Source organism: Silurus meridionalis, chromosome 18 (genome assembly GCF_014805685.1).
Source record: "Silurus meridionalis isolate SWU-2019-XX chromosome 18, ASM1480568v1, whole genome shotgun sequence".
Classification (NCBI taxonomy): domain Eukaryota; kingdom Metazoa; phylum Chordata; class Actinopteri; order Siluriformes; family Siluridae; genus Silurus; species Silurus meridionalis.
Window position 1 is genome coordinate 26017483 of NC_060901.1, and position 18982 is coordinate 26036464.

An 18982-nucleotide genomic window follows, 5' to 3' on the forward strand; every position below is an offset into this window, starting at 1 on the left:
GTGCGTATTCAAGTTGTGTTTCCATGTACAATATTTTAGTCACGTGAACACGTAATACGATAGTCACGTTCTCCGCGGTAAAGCTTATACACGTCGCATCTTACAGCAAAACCTCACGAATGGATGATCTTATGCTTTTTTAATTTTTTTTTTTATATATTATTATTATTATTAAAGATATTTATACCACACTCTGGTTGTATTTTTCATTCCGATTGGTCAACAGGTGTGTGTGTGTGTGTGTGTGCATTTTTATTATTATTAAACTTGAAATCATAAACAACACCAAAGGTATAAAAAGAAACTAGAGTTAGCGCAGTGTCACTGTGACTACTCACTCCAAACTGGAAATACGGTTTGTTTTGTTCTGTGCACAAAAACGCTAAAGAATCCATAGCGCTAGCGGCGCTAACCAGGAAGTGGCTTGGGACTAACTAGCGGTTGATGAAAATGGCTTCATATTTCGTATCTAAACGCTTTAATGTTTTGTAAGATGTTCTACGTGATGACATCATAAAAACGCGGCCTCTGATTGGTGCCTACTCAGTTTTTTGCTCAGACTTGTTGAGATCAGAACAGAAAAGTGATCCATAGGCGTCCGATGATCGACAAATAAATATTTGATTGCCGAAAAACTTACCAAAATTGAAGTAGCTATAGGTAATATAATAACATAAGTAATATATTAATTATATTTACGATAAACATTAGTTAGAAACGAGTTGCTATGAATGCAGCTACCATCAGTCGTCTTCTTATGAATGACTTGTTTGTTACTGATGTAAAGTAGCCCTTTGTTACCAAACACTAATGAACTAAACTAGGATACAATTACTTTCACAAACTTAAACATTCAACTGTTGGTTACTTCATTTGAGAGATCACGTGGATAGTTACGTGAACATTTGATCTGTTAGCTGGTTGCGTGACTCGAAAGCTGTTGCTATCAAACATTGTTTACTAATGCAATAGTTTATTTTGATACTTATGTAGCTTCTGTATTTAGTATTTTATTTTTGATACACTTAAAGTATTTGGGAGAACATGGGAAAAGGGAGGTTTCGCAGATGTATGATTTGAATCGTTTAATCGTTAAATGTAGCTATAAATAGATAAAAAGTACGACGTTCACGCGTATTTTTAATACAGTAAAATTGTTGCTGTGGTGTAACAGTGACACATAACCACACCAGGGCTGGGCTAAAATATACTAAACTCGTTTAGAAAGAGGCGTGTCCTATCAGAACGCTCCGAGACGATGCTTTGGCGGTTACGTATTTTACACAGGTTGACCCGAGTGATTCAGTTCGTGAGCATGACCGAAAGAGAACCAAGTCAAACCTGTTCCAGCATGATGCAACTGTGTACAAAGCCAGCGCTATGAAGATCTGCTTTCCATGATGTTGAAGATCACCTATTATAGTGTTCCTGAATAACCACAAAGTATCCACTAAAATCGAGGGGAACATCTTTACAAAATCGTCATGAAATCTCCAAGAAATCGGCATAAAATTACCACAAACTCTTGAAAAACATCTTTCCAGAAAAAGTGGAGCCAAATAAAATAGCAAATAAAGACTCTATGTTGAAGGGGATGTTCAAAGAAAAAAAAACAATCTTACAGTCAGATGTTCACATATATTTGGCTTTTAATTGTAATAAAACAAGCAGTGTTAGAATGAAGAAATATGGAAATACTAAAGAAACAATCCAACACGCCATTTTTATTTAATATACAGAAATGACACCGGTACAACAAGTGTGTGTGTGTGTGTGTGGTGGGCTAATTAGTTCCTGATCCCTCAGGAACTTCCTTCCTCACCATGTGTAAAAGGGAAAAAAGAAAAATAGGGCGTCTTCACAAACATCACTGAGATGTCTGTCTAATGTCCCACGTTTTTTTACGAGGAGGAAAGGCACCGCCTCGACATGATGAAAAGCTCGGAAAAAAAAGGTGCGAATGAGATCTCTGATTTCCTCGTGGTTACATGTGGAGCTCCGGCAGGAGTGTGTGAAAACTCATCTGGAGTTTGTGTAATCCCTGAGACACGGCTGTCTCCGAGAGCAGGCCGACACACACGGCGAAGACGGAGAGACGCCGGCGGCAGTTGAGGATCACTGAAACACAGACGAAATTAATGATTGATTAAATGAATAGCGCACTTTTATGCATGTCGTATGTCTGAGGTAAAAAATGTTTCTGAAGTATGTTTTCAAAGCACATAAAATACAAAGTCTGGCATTTTTTTATTGACCATCCTGTTCCCCACTGAGTTCCCATTAACTCTTATGATAACCCACTTTTCTGGGAAGATGTTCCACTGATTGTGTGGAAATGTTTGTGGAGATTCTGTGTAGAATTGTGTGGAGATTCTGTGTAGAATTGTGTGGAGATTCTGTGGAAATGTTTGTGAAGATTCTGTGTAGAATTGTGTGGAGATTCTGTGTAGAATTGTGTGGAGATTCTGTGTAGAATTGTGTGGAGATTCTGTGGAAATGTTTGTAAAGATTTTGTGTAGAATTGTTTGGAGATTCTGTGTAAAATTGTGTGGAGATTCTGTGTAAAATTGTGTGGAGATTCTGTGTAGAATTGTGTGGAGATTCTGTGTAGAATTGTGTGGAGATTCTGTGGAAATGTTTGTGTGGAGATTCTGTGGAAATGTTTGTGAAGATTCTGTGTAGAATTGTGTGGAGATTCTGTGTAGAATTGTGTGGAGATTCTGTGTAGAATTGTGTAAATTCTGTGTAGAATGTGTGGAGATTCTGTGGAAATGTTTGTAAAGATTTTGTGTAGAATTGTGTGGAGATTCTGTGTAAAATTGTGTGGAGATTCTGTGGAAATGTTTGTGCAAATTCTGTGTAGAATTGTGTGGAGATTCTGTGTAGAATTGTGTGGAGATTCTGTGTAGAATTGTGTGGAGATTCTGTGTAGAATTGTGTGGAAATTCTGTGTAGAATTGTGTGGAGATTCTGTAGAATTGTGTGGAATTCTGTGTAGAATGTGTGGAGATTCTGTGGAAATGTTTATTACAAATTCTGTGTAGAATTGTGGAGATTCTGTGTAGAATTGTGGAGATTCTGTGTAGAATTGTGTGGAGATTCTGTGTAGAATTGTGTGGAGATTCTGTGTAGAATTGTGTGGAGATTCTGTGTAGAATTGTGTGGAGATTCTGTGGAAATGTTTGTGCAGATTCTGTGTAGAATTGTGTGGAGATTCTTGTGGAGATTCTGTGTAGAATTGTGTGGAGATTCTTCTGGAGATTCTGTGGAAATGTTTGTGGAGATTCCGTGTAGAGTTGTGTGGAGAATTTGTGCTCATTTAGACACAAGGGTGTTAGTAATGTCAGGTACTGATGTAGGTGAGATGACAAGGTCTCAGGGTGGTGTTCCAATTCACCTCAAAGGTATTCAACAGGGTTGGAGCTCTATAGCAATAAGATCTTTCACATCTTCCAACCAATGGAAAGCAGATGTTCATGGAGTTGGCTTTGTGCACAGGGGCTTTGTCATGCTAGGACTGTAACATTTGGATCTCCTAGATCAAGTGAAGCTAAAATTTCATCCTAATGTATCCAAAGATCCTTTCTACCTTTAACTCTAGCTCAGAGTTTCTGAACTCCACCTGCAACATCTTGTCCTCTTGCAAAATGTCCAGGTTTGCTTTATTTTGATCAAAATAAACAATGGAAAATACACTTTCTACCCAAAGGTTTGTGGACACCTAAGCCTTGGTGTGTGCTTTTTTAACATACCGTTTGCTGTTGTAATGAGCTCCAATCTTCTAGGAAGGTGTTCCACTAATTTCTGTGGAGATTTTGTGAAAGAAGTTTTTGACAAAACGATGCTAAATTTTCCAATAACGCAGCTCAGCCACTGCAGCGCCTTCTTTACTATAGAGTGTGACTGTAGAGAGTTGATTGGGTGTTGGTTGTAGGATATGTGTGTGTGTGTGTGTGTGTGTGTGTGTGTGTATATATACCTCTAACGGCCTGTGCATTAGATGTGAGCACGAACACTCGGATGAGGGTGAAGCAGAGCGGAGAGTAATCGTGTTCCCAGATCACGGCAGGAATCAGAAGCACTTTGCCGTAGCAGGACAGCAGCAGAGCCTTCAGCACGTCAGACGTGTTCACAGAGACGCCGTGGAGCTTCTGGAAGAACCACAGCGCTGATAAAACCCCTGCGCAATACACTCCTAGCTCTGACAACACACACACACACACACACACACACACACACACACACATTCATCGTCTTGCTTGACGTACATTGTGTATGCAGCGTGTATGCTACGCACCGAGAGCCGCCAGAGCGAACATCCCGTAAAAATCCCATTCCTTTGTGTATCTAATGATGTCCGCGGGATCGCCGGTGACCTCCGAACTCTGGAGTCGCGACCACCTCAGGTACGCCTCGCACATCAGGCAGAAGATACACAGCTTCCAGTGGATCTGAAGAGGAAACACATGACCCCGATGGCATCACAGAGTAACGGTATCCTACAAGGTTATAGCTCTGGAGACGATCTGAGAACGAGTGTGTTGGTGGGATTTTTGGTATCGCTCACATTGATCTGGGTGTTGAACAGGATGTGTCGGAATGCCTGGATTTTACACAAGATGGCGTCGATGAGAATAATGACCGGATCGTATTCGATGTACATGTCCACCGGCTTTGCACAAGATTTCTGGGGGGGGAAAAAAAGAAAGAAAGAGAGACCGGGTTTTCCAGTCAAATTAGAGTATTGGGTCTTCCCTAATTACACACATTTCCAACAACCAATCACTGATCACCACAGTTCCCAAGGACCAACCACTAATCACCCTAATTCCCAACAACCAACCACTGAATGCCATTATTCCCTCAACTAATCACTGCTCATCATTATCCCAACAATTACTGATCCCAAATGTACCCAAGGACCAAATACTGCTCAGTATTTTCCCCAACAACCAAACACTAGTAATGGTGTTAAGAGATTGGTTGTTGATAATAATAGAGGTCGGTATCAGCCCAACAACCAATCACTGATCCATAATGTACCAAAACACAAAATATTAAATCACTATTACTTCCAAGAACCAACCACTATTGATCCCAACAACCAATTGCTAAACACCATAGTTCCAAATGACCAATCAATGCTCACTATTATTCCCAACATTTAATCACTGATCCCAAATGTATATCCAAGGGCCAATCACTGATCACCAATATTCCAAAAGACCAATCACTAATCACCATTGTTCCAAACAACCTATCACAGAACACTAATGTATCCAAAGATCAATGACTAATCACCATTAATTCCATGAAACAATCACCACTGATCACAACATCCAATAACTAATGGCTACTGTTACCAGTCATTAATCTCCATTATTCCGAACAACCAATCACTGATCACCACTATTTCCAAAAATCAGTCACTAATTTCCAGTTTAGCTAAGAACCAATTCCTAAGCACCACTGCTTGTTCCTAAAAAAAAAACAATCACCATTATTCTCAATCACTAGTCACCATTATTTCAAAAGACCAATCACCACTGATTACATCAACCAATCCCAAATCACCAAAGGTTACAACAACCAATCACTGATCACCATTATTCCAAAGCACCAATCTCCACTGATCCCAACAACCAATTGCTAAGCAGTATAGTTCCCATCAAACAAGCACTGATTACTATTATCCCAAAGGACCAATCACGGGCCCCCCCCGTTACACTCATCTTCTCTTCCTTATTCGTGTCCCGACATGCAAATGATCATGACGGTCTGGTGATGCCACGTGACTTCCGGCGGCTGACCCGCTCTCTGTACAGTCCAGTGTGAAATCATGGCGCGTGTTAATCGCAACTCACGCATATCGTGATCTTGACGATGCCGTTGCTGTAATCGCGGTGCAACTCCGCAGCCTCCTCGTTACATTCGATGCATCTAAAACGCGCCGTCATGTTTTCACGGCGCACGCCGTCTGACGAGCACCGACTTCCGGGGTTGTTCGCCGTCCAGTGTCTTTGGCATGCTGGGAAATTGAGTTCCTCTTAGGTAAGGATGCAACCTCTGAGGGCGGAGCGCGGAACTCCATTACCCACGATGCCCCGCGCTATCACCTGCGCAACGTCCAGAACATGGCACCTGCTGACAGGGCTGCAGCTGCTGTTGCGGCAGCGCTCTGTTTGCTGTGTCTGCTTCACGGCGCCGCCTCCGCCGAGCACCTCGCCTTCTTCGACGGCGAGCCGACCGAGCGCGGCTGCAACCAGAAGTCCGACTGGGAGGAGTTTCCCCCAGACTGCGGTGAGTCCACGTCGCTAAACGTCGCCTGTGTTCCGGAGAGGGAGGAGTTAGCTAGCCTCCGTTTCCCACCTGTATTCGCACAAACCACGCCCACTGCTCGACTACTATTAAATATTTATGAACGTATATGTATTTTTTTTCTTCTTTCCTTCCTTTCTTTCTTTCTTTATTCACCGAACGTATTTTATTCACCTGTTTCGAAAAATAATGATTGTCTTGGAATACGGGTGGGGAAAACCTTGTCTTGTGTTTACATTCTCACTTCCGGGTTCGTGGGATCGTCAAAGGTCACGTGATTCATTCATTCATTCATCCATCCATTCATTCATTACATTATTTATTTATTATGGATGGTTCTGATCCGGGTGAATCTCTCTCACTCACACACACACACACACACACACACACACACACACACACACAAAATATGTTTTAGTGTCGCCATAGCAACCAGGTGAGCAGAGGGGACGTAGTAGAAGACGGAGACGTCGGAACAAACCCTGGACACGTGTGTCCCAGGTTGAGACTTGTTTGGCCTGTCCCAAATCAAAAGAGACGGAAAAGATTAAAGCGCTGCCGCATCACGATTTCTTCTCTGAGGCATTCTGGGTAATGTTTGGTGCTGAAATATTCATTTGTGCGATCGTCTTTTTCCTTCCCAGATCCTAATGTTTTTCAGCTGGAGGATCCGGAATGTGAGGACGGCAGTTCGGCCTGCGAGTCGGTCTTCTCTCTGAACGCAGAGAAGATCCTGGTGAGTGCCGGCGTGTGACTCCGCCCACTTCGACAAAAAAACAAACAAACATAAATATGTGGAATATGGTCTATTGTTTAGATTGTCTATAGTAGCTCAATTTACCTTTGGCAAACTTCGGGAATTCTTTCATCATATTCATGAGGTGGTCACATTCGAACGGTCAGCGCGACTATCATTGGTTTTCCAACATCACAAGGACCCCCGAACTCACCTGTAGGTTCTGTAAAGGAGTGCTGTATTAGATGACCTGGCGGGCTAAATATAGTGGAAATGGTCTGGGAGAGTGAAGGAAAAGCAGCAAACAAGCACTCAGCACCTCTGGGAACTCCTGAGTGGATCCTTGATTTTTATTATTATAGGGATATTATACATTTATTTGTGTTATTTTTTTATATATATATATTTTTATATGAAACTTTTTTGTCATTATTTGTTTTCATGTACAGTATAGGTTGTTTGTTTGTTTATTATTGTTTATTATTATTATTATTATTATTATTATTATTATTATTATTATTTGAAGTCCCCTGCATTAAGGATGAAGGTTAAATTTAAGTGCGTGTGTGTGTGTGTGTTTGTGTGTGTGTGTGTGCACTCAGAGCCAGGCCAGGCTGTTTGTAGAGCAGCGGCGCTTTCCATTTCCCGTCGATGACCCCAACATCAACGAGGAGCTTGGTATGCTCTCTCTTTCTCTCTTTCTCTCTTTTCCTATGATTAGTGTGTGTGTGTGTGTGTGTGTGTGTGTGTGTGATGCGGTGAGGTATTGACGTGAGTGTGTGTCGCCGCTCAGCCATAGGCTACGTCCTCATCGGCAACGCTCTCTATGATGAAGCCATCAAACACTTCTCTCTGTTACTGCAGGTCAGTTCTGCAGCTCCTCAGGTGTAAAATCGCATTTCTGTTTTGTTTTCTATGAAGCGATGATGTAATTAAGAAGGAACTGACGTTTGTTGATGTTCAGGGAGATCCAGAGCTGGTCAGCGCCATGTACGGGAAAGGGATCGCCTACGGGAAAAAGAGCTTACAGGTGAGACGCCGTGCCTCAGGTGTGTGTGAAGTGGAAAGAGGTTCTGGAGATTCTTCAGCTTTGATCTCCTTCTCTTCTTTTCAAACTGTAGGACATAAAAAATGCTGACTTGGCACTTTATGAGCTAAGCAGAGTGATCTCACTGGAACCCAACATGCCAGAGGTGTATGAACAGAGAGCAGAGGTGTGTATACACACACACGTGCGAGATGTATTAGACGTTCAAGTTGTGGCCACACCTACTTTACTGAGACACACAAAGGCCACACCTACTTTAGTACACATTTTGTGATGCAGTCAACCCCTGATAATTTGCGGCTCAGAAAATTCGCGGGAATCCACAGCGGGACCCAATGTTCAGGAACGTTAGGAATAACATTTTAAACTATGTTTAAAATTCGGTCAAATACTGTTACGTTTATAAAGTGACATAATGTCTAGATAAAATCACTAAGGTACCATATGGGCTGCAGGGGGGCGTCTAAAATTCGAGGACTTCTGGAACTCGTGGGGGTTCCTCGAGTTCCGGGGGGGACACTGTAGTGTTATTTAACTGAGTTGTGTGTGTGTAGATTCTCTCTCCTCTTGGGCGGATTAGTGAAGCTCTGAGCGACCTCACTACAGCCATTCAGCTGCAGCCTTCAGCACGACTTTACCGTCACCGGGGAACCCTGCTCTTTATTTCAGAGGTATACACACACACACACACACACACACACACACACACAGTAAACCCTCTACAGCCACAAAAGACTAGACAATTCAACTCCTGTTAGAAATTAGCTTTGCATGGTGATTGTCTGGTGTGTGTTCAGGACTACATCGCTGCTATGGAGGACTTCCAGCAGTCTCTGGAGCTGAAGAGAAACCAGCCGATCGCCATGCTTTATAAAGGCCTCACCTTCTTCCACAGGGGCCTGCTTAAGGTAAAATTATTACTTGATTTAGGGTTCAGTAACTCTGGGGTCAAGTAACCGTCCCCCCCTGGGTTCAAGTAACCGTTCCCCCCTGGGTTTAAGTAACCAACCCCCCTGGGGTCAAGTAACTTTCCATGGGGGGGGATCAGGTAACTCTCCTTGGGGTTCTGTAACTTTCTCTTGGGTCAAGGAACTCCCCCTGGGGTTCAAGGAACTCCCCCTGGGGGTCATGTAACATTTCCTGGGGTCCAGTTACTCCATTGTCTGTCCTCTTAGTTCCCTGGGATCCATTTACTTAACCCCTTTATTTACTTTCCTTGAGACCCAGTTACTTTCCCAGGGGTTCAGTTACTTTATCTGGGGTCAAATAACTTCCCACCCCTTTTGGGGTCCATTAACGCTCCCTGAAGTCCAGGAACTTCCAGGAAGTCGCTCTTCTTGGTATCCAGTAATTCTATAAATATTTTACACAGGAGGCGATCGAGACATTTAAAGAAGCGCTGAAGTTGAAGTTGGACTTCATCGATGCCCACAAAAGCCTGGCTCAGGCATACAGGTGACATACACACCCTCCTCTCTTCTCACAATCTTACCGTACTGAAGTTTAGACTTAAGTTCCTGCGGTTACGTCCCTGTATTTAAAGATGTACGTGTGGTTCCCCGGATCACGGTTTGCGTTTTCACACTCGTCCACTTTTGATGTGCGTATGCTTAGGGAGTTGGGTGATTTCGACAGTGCCATGGAGAGTTTCCAGAAAGCTTTGCTGCTGAACCAGAATCATCTCCAGTCTCTGCAGCTCAGAGGGATGATGCTGTATCATCACGGCAGCCTGCAGGACGCCATCGGCAACTTCAAGGCAAGGGCTTAGTAGAAAATTGGGGTCAAAACAACCGCGGTTGTTGCCCGCGGAACGTATTGAAATGTTTTTCACGCCTGCTGTTTGTTGTGCAGAGATGCCTGCAGTTGGAGCCGTATAACGAGGTGTGTCAGTACATGAAGGGTCTGAGTCACGTGGCTATGGGACAGTTCTACGAAGGCATCAAGGCTCAGACGAAAGTAATGCTAAATGATCCCCTGCTGGGCCAAAAAGCAAGCTCTGAATATCTAAAAGTCAAATACCTCAGAGGTATGAAATTCCTGAAAACTCCTCACGATCCCTCTGTCTGGGGTCCAGTAACTCCCCTCTATGTCCACTAGGTTCCTTCCAGCATTTTCCTACTTTCCATGGAACCCAGTTACTTTTCTTGGAGTCCAGTTTTTCTCTTTGGGGTCTAGTTACTTCTCTGTAATCCAGTTACTTTCCCTATGGTCGAACGTCTCCTGGTGTCCAGTAACTCTCATTTGGGTCCACTAACTTTCCTTGAATTTCCATAAATCCCCTGGGGTCAGTAACTGTTTCTGGTATCCAGTTACTCTCCATGGGGCATGGTAACACTTTTGGGGTCTGGTGACACTCTTTGGGGGTACCTCCTCTCCCTGTTGTCTACTCTTTCTTGGGCTTATTTACTTTCCCTGTCTCCTCAGAATCTTTATTTTAGCACCACACTTTTGCTTGTTCTTTGAATTTCTTTGTTGTTCTTCCAGAATACTCTCGTTATTTGCACTCTCACCTGGACATCCCTGTAGCAGAATACAACGTGGACCAGGATCTTCCAGGGAACTTTAAAAACCACTGGGCTAAAAACCTGCCCTTCCTTATAGAGGACTACGAAGAGCAGCCTGGACTTCAACCACACATCAAGTCAGTGTATTTTTTCAGAAGCAGAATCACGCCTGTATTTGATCATCGTCGGTCTCTGAGCATTAGTTTTGGCACCCCTCTGCATGTTTGTTCCGTTTTGTTTTTACCCCAAGGGATGTTCTACCTCAGGATTTTGACAGTTACTCGGCAGAGGTGCAGAAGCTGATCTGTACGGCGGATCATCTCGGCACGCTCATGCAGTACAACACGTCAGGGTTCTTGTCCAACCAGCGCATCCACAGAGGTCAGTCAAACCCCTTCTCCCCAGTAATGACTTCTGCGGAAGAGTAGAATATTGCTATTGAAATTCTGTACACCTGTGTGAAGCCATGGGTCTGGCGGCCATCGAGGTGATGCAGGCGATGCAGCGGACGTGGAGTAACTCGAAAGTGCGTGTCAACGGCAAAACCAGGCAGCTGCAGTGGAGAGACATGTTCGACATCGCCGTGAAATGGAGGAGGTACCGCTTTTTAAATCGGATCGACCGATTTTTCTTGATCTAATTCTTTTCCGGACATGCCGTCTGAGATATAAGTGTGTGTGGGTGTTGTAGGATTGCAGAACCAGATCAGCCCGTTCTGTGGTTGGATCAGATGCCAGAACGGAGCCTGAGCAGAGGATTTAATAATCACATCAACCTGATCAGGTGCTACAACACATAACCTTCTATCTGACCAGTCTGAACCAGTTTTTTGTAGTTTACCATTAAGATTTTAAGCTGCTGTCCAGAATGAGCTCTGCTCCAGAAATCCTCTTCAGATCCTAGAGAGAAAAAAAATCCTGGTGTGTTTTATAATTAGCTGCTAACAGGAGTTATATCAAAAAACTAAATATATGATTGACTGTGTAACAAGTAGTAGTTCGATTCATGGTTTTAGAATCAGACATAGAAGAGCAAGAATGAGAGTATCAGATATCAGACCAGACATACCAGTTATCAGACTAAACATATCGGATTAAATATATCAGATATCAGACTGAACATATCAAATATTAGACTAAACATATCAGATATCGGATTAAATATACCAGATATCGGACTAAACATCAGATATCAGACTAAACATATCGGATTAAATATATCAGATATCAGACTGAACATATCAAATATTAGACTAAACATATCAGATATCGGATTAAATATACCAGATATCAGACTAAACATATCGGATTAAATATCAGACTGAACATATCCGATATCAGACTAAACATATCAGATATCAGACTAAACAAATCAGATATTGGGTTAAACATATCAGATATTGGACTGAACATATCAGACCAGACATACTAGGTTTCGGACTAAACATATCCGATATCGGACTAAACATATCAGATTTAGGACTAAATATCAGATATTGGGTTAAACATATCAAATATTGCACTAAACATCAGATATCATTAAAATATCGGACTAAACATATGTTTAGTCTGATATCTGATATGTATAATCCGATATCTGATATTAGATGTCGGACTAAACATAGACTAAATATATCAAATTGAAACATATTGGACTAAACAGATTAAACATCAGATATCAGACTAAAAATGTCGGATATCTGACTAAACATATCACATTAAACATCAGACTAAACACTAAATTAAACATATTGGACTAAACATAACATGAAACATCAGATATTAGAGAAAATATCAGACTGAACATATCAGATGAAACATATCAGACTAAACACCTGAAGTCTGAGAAAACATGTTGGATATCAAACATAATAAATTGGATATCAGAGAGAACAAATCAGATACTGGACAAAAACAAATCGGATGCTGGAGAAAAAATGTCCGATAGCAAAGAACAGACTAAAGTTGTTTATATTGAGGAAAACAAGTCCAGGAAGTCAGATATCAGACTAAACATCAGATACTGTCAAGAACGCGCTGGATATTGGCAGAATTTGTCTGATATCTCGGAGGATGTGTCAGATGGTGGAAAACAATGTCGGATCCTATAGCAGCGAGGGTCCGGAATTGTATTCAAAAGTAACATTTTTACATATACAAAGATTTAAGAATATAAATGTAAAAAAAGTGTGTGTTTGGTGTCCAAGGGGTCAAATCATCAACATCAGATACATGGAGTACTTTGGCAGCATCCTCGACTTTATCAAAGACAGAATACTGGTGTATCACGGGTAAGTTGCTGCCGCTGCTGCTGCCACTGCCGCTGCACCTCTGCATTTAGCTTTGAGTGCGTTTTAGCTGTTTAACAGCGTCTCTCTTTCGCTCTTTTTCCCCCCAGTGCGTATAACCCACGAGGAGTGCAGGAAGTGAAACAGGCCCTGGAGAACGTCAGCAAAGTGGAGGACCTGCTGCCTATCATGAAGGTAACACCGTCAAGGCTCCTCCTCAAAAGTGGATAAATAAATGATACAATATTACACATATTATATTGTTTGTCTGCGTGAATACTGGATTGTGATTGGCTGGAAGGAAGGTCAGTTTTGTGTGTGTGTGTGTGTTTGTGTGTGTGTGTGTGTGTGTGTGTGTAAAGCAGTTCAACAGTAAAACGAGAGACGGCTTCACGGTGAACTCGAAGGTGCCGAGTACGAAGGATCCCGGGATCGAATACGACGGCTTCACCATAACCATCACAGGAGACCGGTCCGTCTTTAACCCCCGACTTCCTGTTTTTGTGTTGAAGATGAAGCGGTGTGTGGACAAAGGTCTGGGTTTCTCCTACAGGAACCAAGAATCGTTCGGCTTTCACTTCCATTTTCTTTAGCGCTCTATTAGTTCTCAAGACTCTGTCTCGGTTTGTGTCTGTGTCTCCGTCTCGGTGTCTGTGTCTCCGTCTCGGTGTCTGTGTCTGTGTCTGTCTCTGTCTCGTGTTTGTGTCTGTGTCTCTGTCTCGTGTTTGTGTCTGTGTCTCTGTCTCGGTGTTTGTGTCTGTGTCTCCGTCTCGGTGTCTGTGTCTCTGTCTCGGTGTTTGTGTCTGTGTCTCTGTCTCGGTGTTTGTGTCTGTGTCTCTGTCTCGGTGTTTGTGTCTGTGTCTCTATCTCGGTGTTTGTGTTTGTGTTTGTGTCTGTGTCTCTGTCTTGGTGTTTGTGTGTCTGTGTCTCTCAAGAAAATTCAAAGCTTCATTGACATGACTGTGGTACAGTTTTAACAAAAGCATTGTCCACCCATCCATCCATCCATCCATCTTCGTCCCTGTATTTCTTTCCTATATCTCACTCCTCTGCTTTTCTCTTTCTCTTCTGTCTTCTTTTACTCCATTTGTCTCTCTCTGTGTCTTTTTGTTTACTCTGTATGCTCTCTTTCTCTCTCTCTCTCTTTGTCTCTTTCTTTTCCATTTATGTCTCCCTTTTACTGTCTCTCTCTCTCTCCCCTCTTTTTTTGTCCTCTTTTACTTTTTCTTCTCTCTTGTCTGTTAATTAAGTCAGTATTTCCATAACCCAGATGCTCTCATCGTGTGTGTGTGTGTGGTCTTTCCAAATGATACATCACGCTTCATTGTTAAGACCTCGTTAGGGAGAGGTTATGCTGTGGTCAGATCATAATAAGAACACACACGCACACACACACACACACACACGTCTGATTCATATTGATTTGATGTTTTTCATGCCATCATTATGGATTATAAAAGCAGGGTCATGATTGGGGTGTGTGTGTGTGTGTGTGTGTGTGTGTGTGTGTGTGTTTGTTTATTTACATGGAGATGTGAAATAATGATGGTGGTGTTTCAGTGGTGCCTCAGGAATTCTATTGAATAAATGATGGTGTGTGTGTGTGTGTGTGTGTGTGTGTGTGTGTGTGTCCAGTGTGGGAAACATGCTGTTCTCAGTGGAGACTCAGACCACAGAGGAGAGGACGCAGCAGTACCAGTCTGAGATCGAGGCTCTTTATAAAGACCTGACGACGAAAGGCAAAGCGCTCATGCTGTCCTCAGAACTGGGGGTGTGTCTCTGTCCTCGCTCTCTCTTTCTCTTTCCTCTCTCTCTCTCTCTGTCTCGCTCTCTCTTTCTCTCTCTCTCTCTTGCACTCTCTCTTTCTCCTTCTCTCTTTTGCTCTCGCTCTCTCTCTAAATGTGTGTATATTTCTATCTGTGTGTCTCTTTTTTTCTCTGTCCCTATCGTTCTTTTCTGTATCTGTCTCTGTCTTTCTTTTCTCCCCTTTCTCCCTGTTTTCTTTCTGTCACTCTGACTGTTTTCTGCCGGCTCTACACTCTCTCGCTGTCTCTCTCCTCTCTCTCTCTGTCTATCTTTATCTGTTGCGCTCTCTCTCTCTCTCTCTCTCTCTCTCTCTCTCTCTCTCTCTCTCTCTCTCTCTCTGCATGTCTGTTTCTGTTTTTTTCTATCTGTCTCTCTGTCTGTCTTTTTTCTATTTGTTTGCCTCACTCTGTTTCTTTTTGTTTCTGAGCCTCTTTCTTTCTGACTGTCTTTTCACTCTGACTCTTTGTTTCTCTCTCTCTCTCTCTTTATTGTTTTATTTATTTTAGTGAAATGAAATGAACATTTAAGCCCCAAAAAACAATAAAAGAACACACAATAAAAAGAAAAAAAAGCGACAATTATATTGTCCCCAAGTGCAAAAGTGAGTCAGGGCTTTGTGTGTGTGACTCTGCCCTCTTTCTCTCTCTCTCTCTCTCTCTCTCTCTCTCTCTCTCTCTCTTAGCTTTTCTGTCCATCTCTCATATCTGTGTGTGTGTGTTTCTCTCTCAGTAGAAGAAATGTTTGGAAATGGGCCTGTAGCGAGGTCACATGACTGACAGAAATGTATTAATACATCTCTCTCTTTCTCTCCCTCCCTCTCTGTCTCTCTCGCTCTCTCTGTAGGATTCAGATGCGGTGTGTAACCTCGTCCTCTCACTGGTGTATTATTTCTGTAACCTCATGCCCCTGTCCCGAGGCTCCAGGTACGGACGTGTGGACGCTCGCATCTAACCTCAGTTTTCTCTGAATAAAAAAGAAGAAAATGTAAATAAAGGTATCTTTTTGTGCGTGTGTGTGTGTGTTTGTAGCATCGTGGCCTACTCCGTGGTGATGGGAGCTATGATGGCGAGCGGGAAAGAGGTCGTCGGCAGAATTCCTGCTGGGAAGGTATGATTCGTAGGGTATCTGGTGGGGTGACGAGGTTTTTAAGGGTTAAACGGATCCCCGGTGGAGAAGATCAAAACTTCAGGACGTTGCGTTTGTGTGTAATGCGGGAATTGGTGTGTGTGTGTGTGTGTGTGTGTGTGTGTGTGTGTGTGTGTGTGTGAGATATTTCAGCTGGTGGATTTCGAGGCCATGACCAAGCCGAGCCCCGATCGCTTCACCAAAACCGCCAAGAGCTGGATGAACCTGAAAAGGTGAGGATTCTGCTGAGGAACCATGAGTGATTCGTTTTACACGAGCAGATCCGGGGTCTGAGACGATCAGATTTCATATCCATCATCTTTCTTTCTTTCTTTTCACCCAATGAACATACAGAGAAATGTAGGGGGGCGTGCAGGATGGACAGATAGAACTGGATGGATGGATACACAGACAAATAGATAAACAGAAAGACAGACAGACACTGATAGACAGATGGATGGACGGACAGATTAACAGACTGATGGATGGAGGGATGGATAAGTGGATGAATGTTGGATAGATAGACCGATGGATTTATAGACAGACAGACAGAGAGACTGATAGATGGACACAGACAGGCAGACAGATGGATGGATGGATGATAAACACAGATAGACAGACAGATAGACAGATGGACTTGCAGATGGATGGATGAATGGACTCAGACAGACACAAATAGATGGATAATACACAGACAAACACAGATTGATGGATAGAACACAGACGGACATGCAGACGGATGGATAGAACACAGACAGATGGATATTACACAGACAAACACATAGATGGATGGATAGAACACAGACAGACACAGATGGATGGATAGAACACAGACGGACACATAGACGGATGGATAGAACACAGACGGACACACAGACGGATGCATAGAACACAGACAGACACACAGACGGATGGATAGAACACAGACGGATGGATAGAACACAGACGGATGGATAGAACACAGATGGACACATAGACGGATGGATAGAACACAGACAGCCTATGTTGACACTCCATTTGTCAATCTAAAAACAAATTCCTGATTTTTTGTAAACATTTTAGTGAACATCACATGCTACCACTTGATAGTTTCCAGAGCAACTGTAACCCGAGGAACAGCTTAGCACACTTACTGTCTTTAACAATCCTGCTACTCTCTTTTCTCTCTCTCTCTCTCTCTCTGCTTCTCTCCTCCACAGTCTACCCAGCTGGTACCAAAACCTTCCGTCCGTAGCCGAGACGTTCCAGTTTGCCAGAACCATGATCGAGGTCCTGAACACCGACTCGTCCTCACACTGTCCCAAACGATCTTAAAGGACGTCGGTCCTCTCCTCAGTCTTCCATTATACAGATGTTTATTAAGATAATTGGTATTCCAGCCCCCGATAAAGCAAATAAAAAAAAAGTTCTTCTAAAATACCTCTGAGACAGTCGTTTTACGACTTCAGTCTCACGTCGTACAAGGGCTCATTACGTCCTCGTTGGTGCTCAGCATCTACTGCGAACTTATTTGTTAAGGAAGAACAGATTTGTTAAAATACGTTTTATTCACCTTTAAGTTTTTAACTCCTTTGTTTTTATTTCGGGGGCTTCGAGGACAATTTACTGTTTTAGGAATTCAAGCCGAATTGAAATATCGAGATGTGAAGCTTCTAAGAGCAGCGTTGGAAACGAATAAACGTCTTGAGTTTCCACAAATCTGTCTTTATTTATTTATTTATTTATTTATTTCTGTCTGTCTATATCAGTCGATCTATCTATCTATCTATCTATCTATCTATCTATCTATCTATCTATCTATCTATCTATCTATCTATCTATCTATCTATCTATCTATCTATCTATCTATCTATCTATCTATCTATCTGACTGACTACCTTTCTATCTATATCTGACTCTGTCTCTGTCTGTCTGTCTATCTATCTATCTATCTGACTATCTGTCTCTGTCTACCTGTCTATCTATATCTGTCTGTCTGTCTGTCTACCTTTTCCATACATGTCTGTCTGTCTGTCTATCTATCTATCTGTCTGTTTGATTTATTTTTTTAAATTGCCAGTACCAGATGATCCACTGCCTGCCGGTTGGAGACCCCTTTTTGAAGAATCTATTCAAGCCCAGGTTATGTTGATATCCCAGATCACAGACTGGTCTTTTTTAATGTCTATACATTTTTAGTTTCCTAATATTTCATTCCATTCCTCAATAAACTGAGTATTCCAAAAGTAGCAAACAACACATTTCCAGTGTTCCCTGTGAAGAATCCCTCATTTAACCTCACAGTCTCTCCATCTAAAGCAAAGCCAAATATTTTGAAGGAACTAATTGTTCTCCATTCCCCGGAGACCTCCACCTGCCAAGAAACCTCCACTTCCTTCCAAGCCTGTCTCTCTCATTCAGTGGTCATTGTAGTTTTTCCAGCTGAGCACTCAGAGTGATTTAAATCCCTCAGTTGAATCTCTTGATCAAGGATCCAATAATGGCAGCTTTGCCACTGCAACAGTTTGACTTCCCATTCTGGTGGGCTCAAACAGACTGCCCCCAGTGTTTCACACAGCTCCTGATGTACACAGGACACAGTTTAGCACACTGACTTATGAAGGTTGGTGCTCCCCATGACTTTGTATGCAGCCTTGTGCTGCCATCTATTGGCATGTCGCAAAGCGAGTCTTTTTGATCCCACCGCCATTCATTTCGAAGAGTTTCTCTGCCCAGTGGCTTCCTCAGCGCTCCAAAGAAAGAACCACTGAGGGAACCTTGGGCTTCATGATTTTGTGGACTTCCAACATCTTTATCTTCTGGTTCCCACAAGGAATAATTCCACAATTTCCTCAATAAATCCCAATTGGCTAGAAATTACTTTTTTGTATTCGTAATCCGTGAGAGTTGCTACTATAAAAACTTGTGGTAGGCCATCAGGGCCAGAATCACTTGACTTATCTTTCAATATTTTTCCCCCATAAATATGTATTCAATTATTCCCAATAATTTATTCTCTTTATTGCGTAGCCTTTCTCTCGGTTGCGCTGCTTCCAGTAATGTCTATTTTTGTTAGAGTTTGTATCCAATCAGATTTCAGTGTTGATTGGGTAAAAAAGAAAAATGAAGCTGTCATTACTCAATCTGGGGCCCTCTAGAAGGCATACAATCACCTCAGC

General features: G+C 42.5%; 2 protein-coding genes across 7 annotated transcripts; one reads left to right on the forward strand and one right to left on the reverse strand.

Annotated features, from left to right (window-relative positions):
* Positions 1-1631: 1631 nt before the first annotated feature.
* Positions 1632-5997, reverse strand: arv1 (ARV1 homolog, fatty acid homeostasis modulator). Of its 3 annotated transcripts, none has more exons than XM_046873785.1 (5): positions 5865-5997; positions 4568-4687; positions 4298-4451; positions 3980-4201; positions 1632-2118 (listed from the first exon to the last, which is right to left on the reverse strand). In XM_046873785.1, the coding sequence occupies exons 1-5, from the start codon at positions 5955-5957 to the stop codon at positions 1985-1987; spliced, it is 723 nt and encodes a 240-aa protein (XP_046729741.1). In that variant the 5' UTR covers positions 5958-5997; the 3' UTR covers positions 1632-1984. The 3 variants fall into 3 exon arrangements, with proteins under 3 accessions (XP_046729741.1, XP_046729742.1, XP_046729745.1); XM_046873786.1 differs by lacking the exon at positions 5865-5997 and adding an exon at positions 5364-5832; XM_046873789.1 differs by lacking the exon at positions 4568-4687 and having other exon boundaries at positions 5865-5993.
* Positions 5998-6103: 106 nt separating this feature from the next.
* ttc13 (tetratricopeptide repeat domain 13) lies at positions 6104-17522 on the forward strand. Of its 4 annotated transcripts, none has more exons than XM_046873638.1 (23): positions 6104-6300; positions 6963-7054; positions 7657-7732; positions 7848-7918; positions 8019-8084; positions 8176-8268; positions 8657-8773; positions 8900-9010; positions 9475-9557; positions 9717-9858; positions 9954-10128; positions 10587-10743; positions 10857-10987; positions 11071-11203; positions 11297-11389; positions 12813-12896; positions 13004-13088; positions 13256-13365; positions 14529-14664; positions 15543-15622; positions 15728-15806; positions 15969-16057; positions 17024-17522. In XM_046873638.1, the coding sequence occupies exons 1-23, from the start codon at positions 6135-6137 to the stop codon at positions 17136-17138; spliced, it is 2484 nt and encodes an 827-aa protein (XP_046729594.1). In that variant the 5' UTR covers positions 6104-6134; the 3' UTR covers positions 17139-17522. The 4 variants fall into 4 exon arrangements, with proteins under 4 accessions (XP_046729594.1, XP_046729596.1, XP_046729595.1 ...); XM_046873640.1 differs by having other exon boundaries at positions 15978-16057; XM_046873639.1 differs by having other exon boundaries at positions 13259-13365.
* The last annotated feature ends 1460 nt before the right edge of the window (positions 17523-18982 follow it).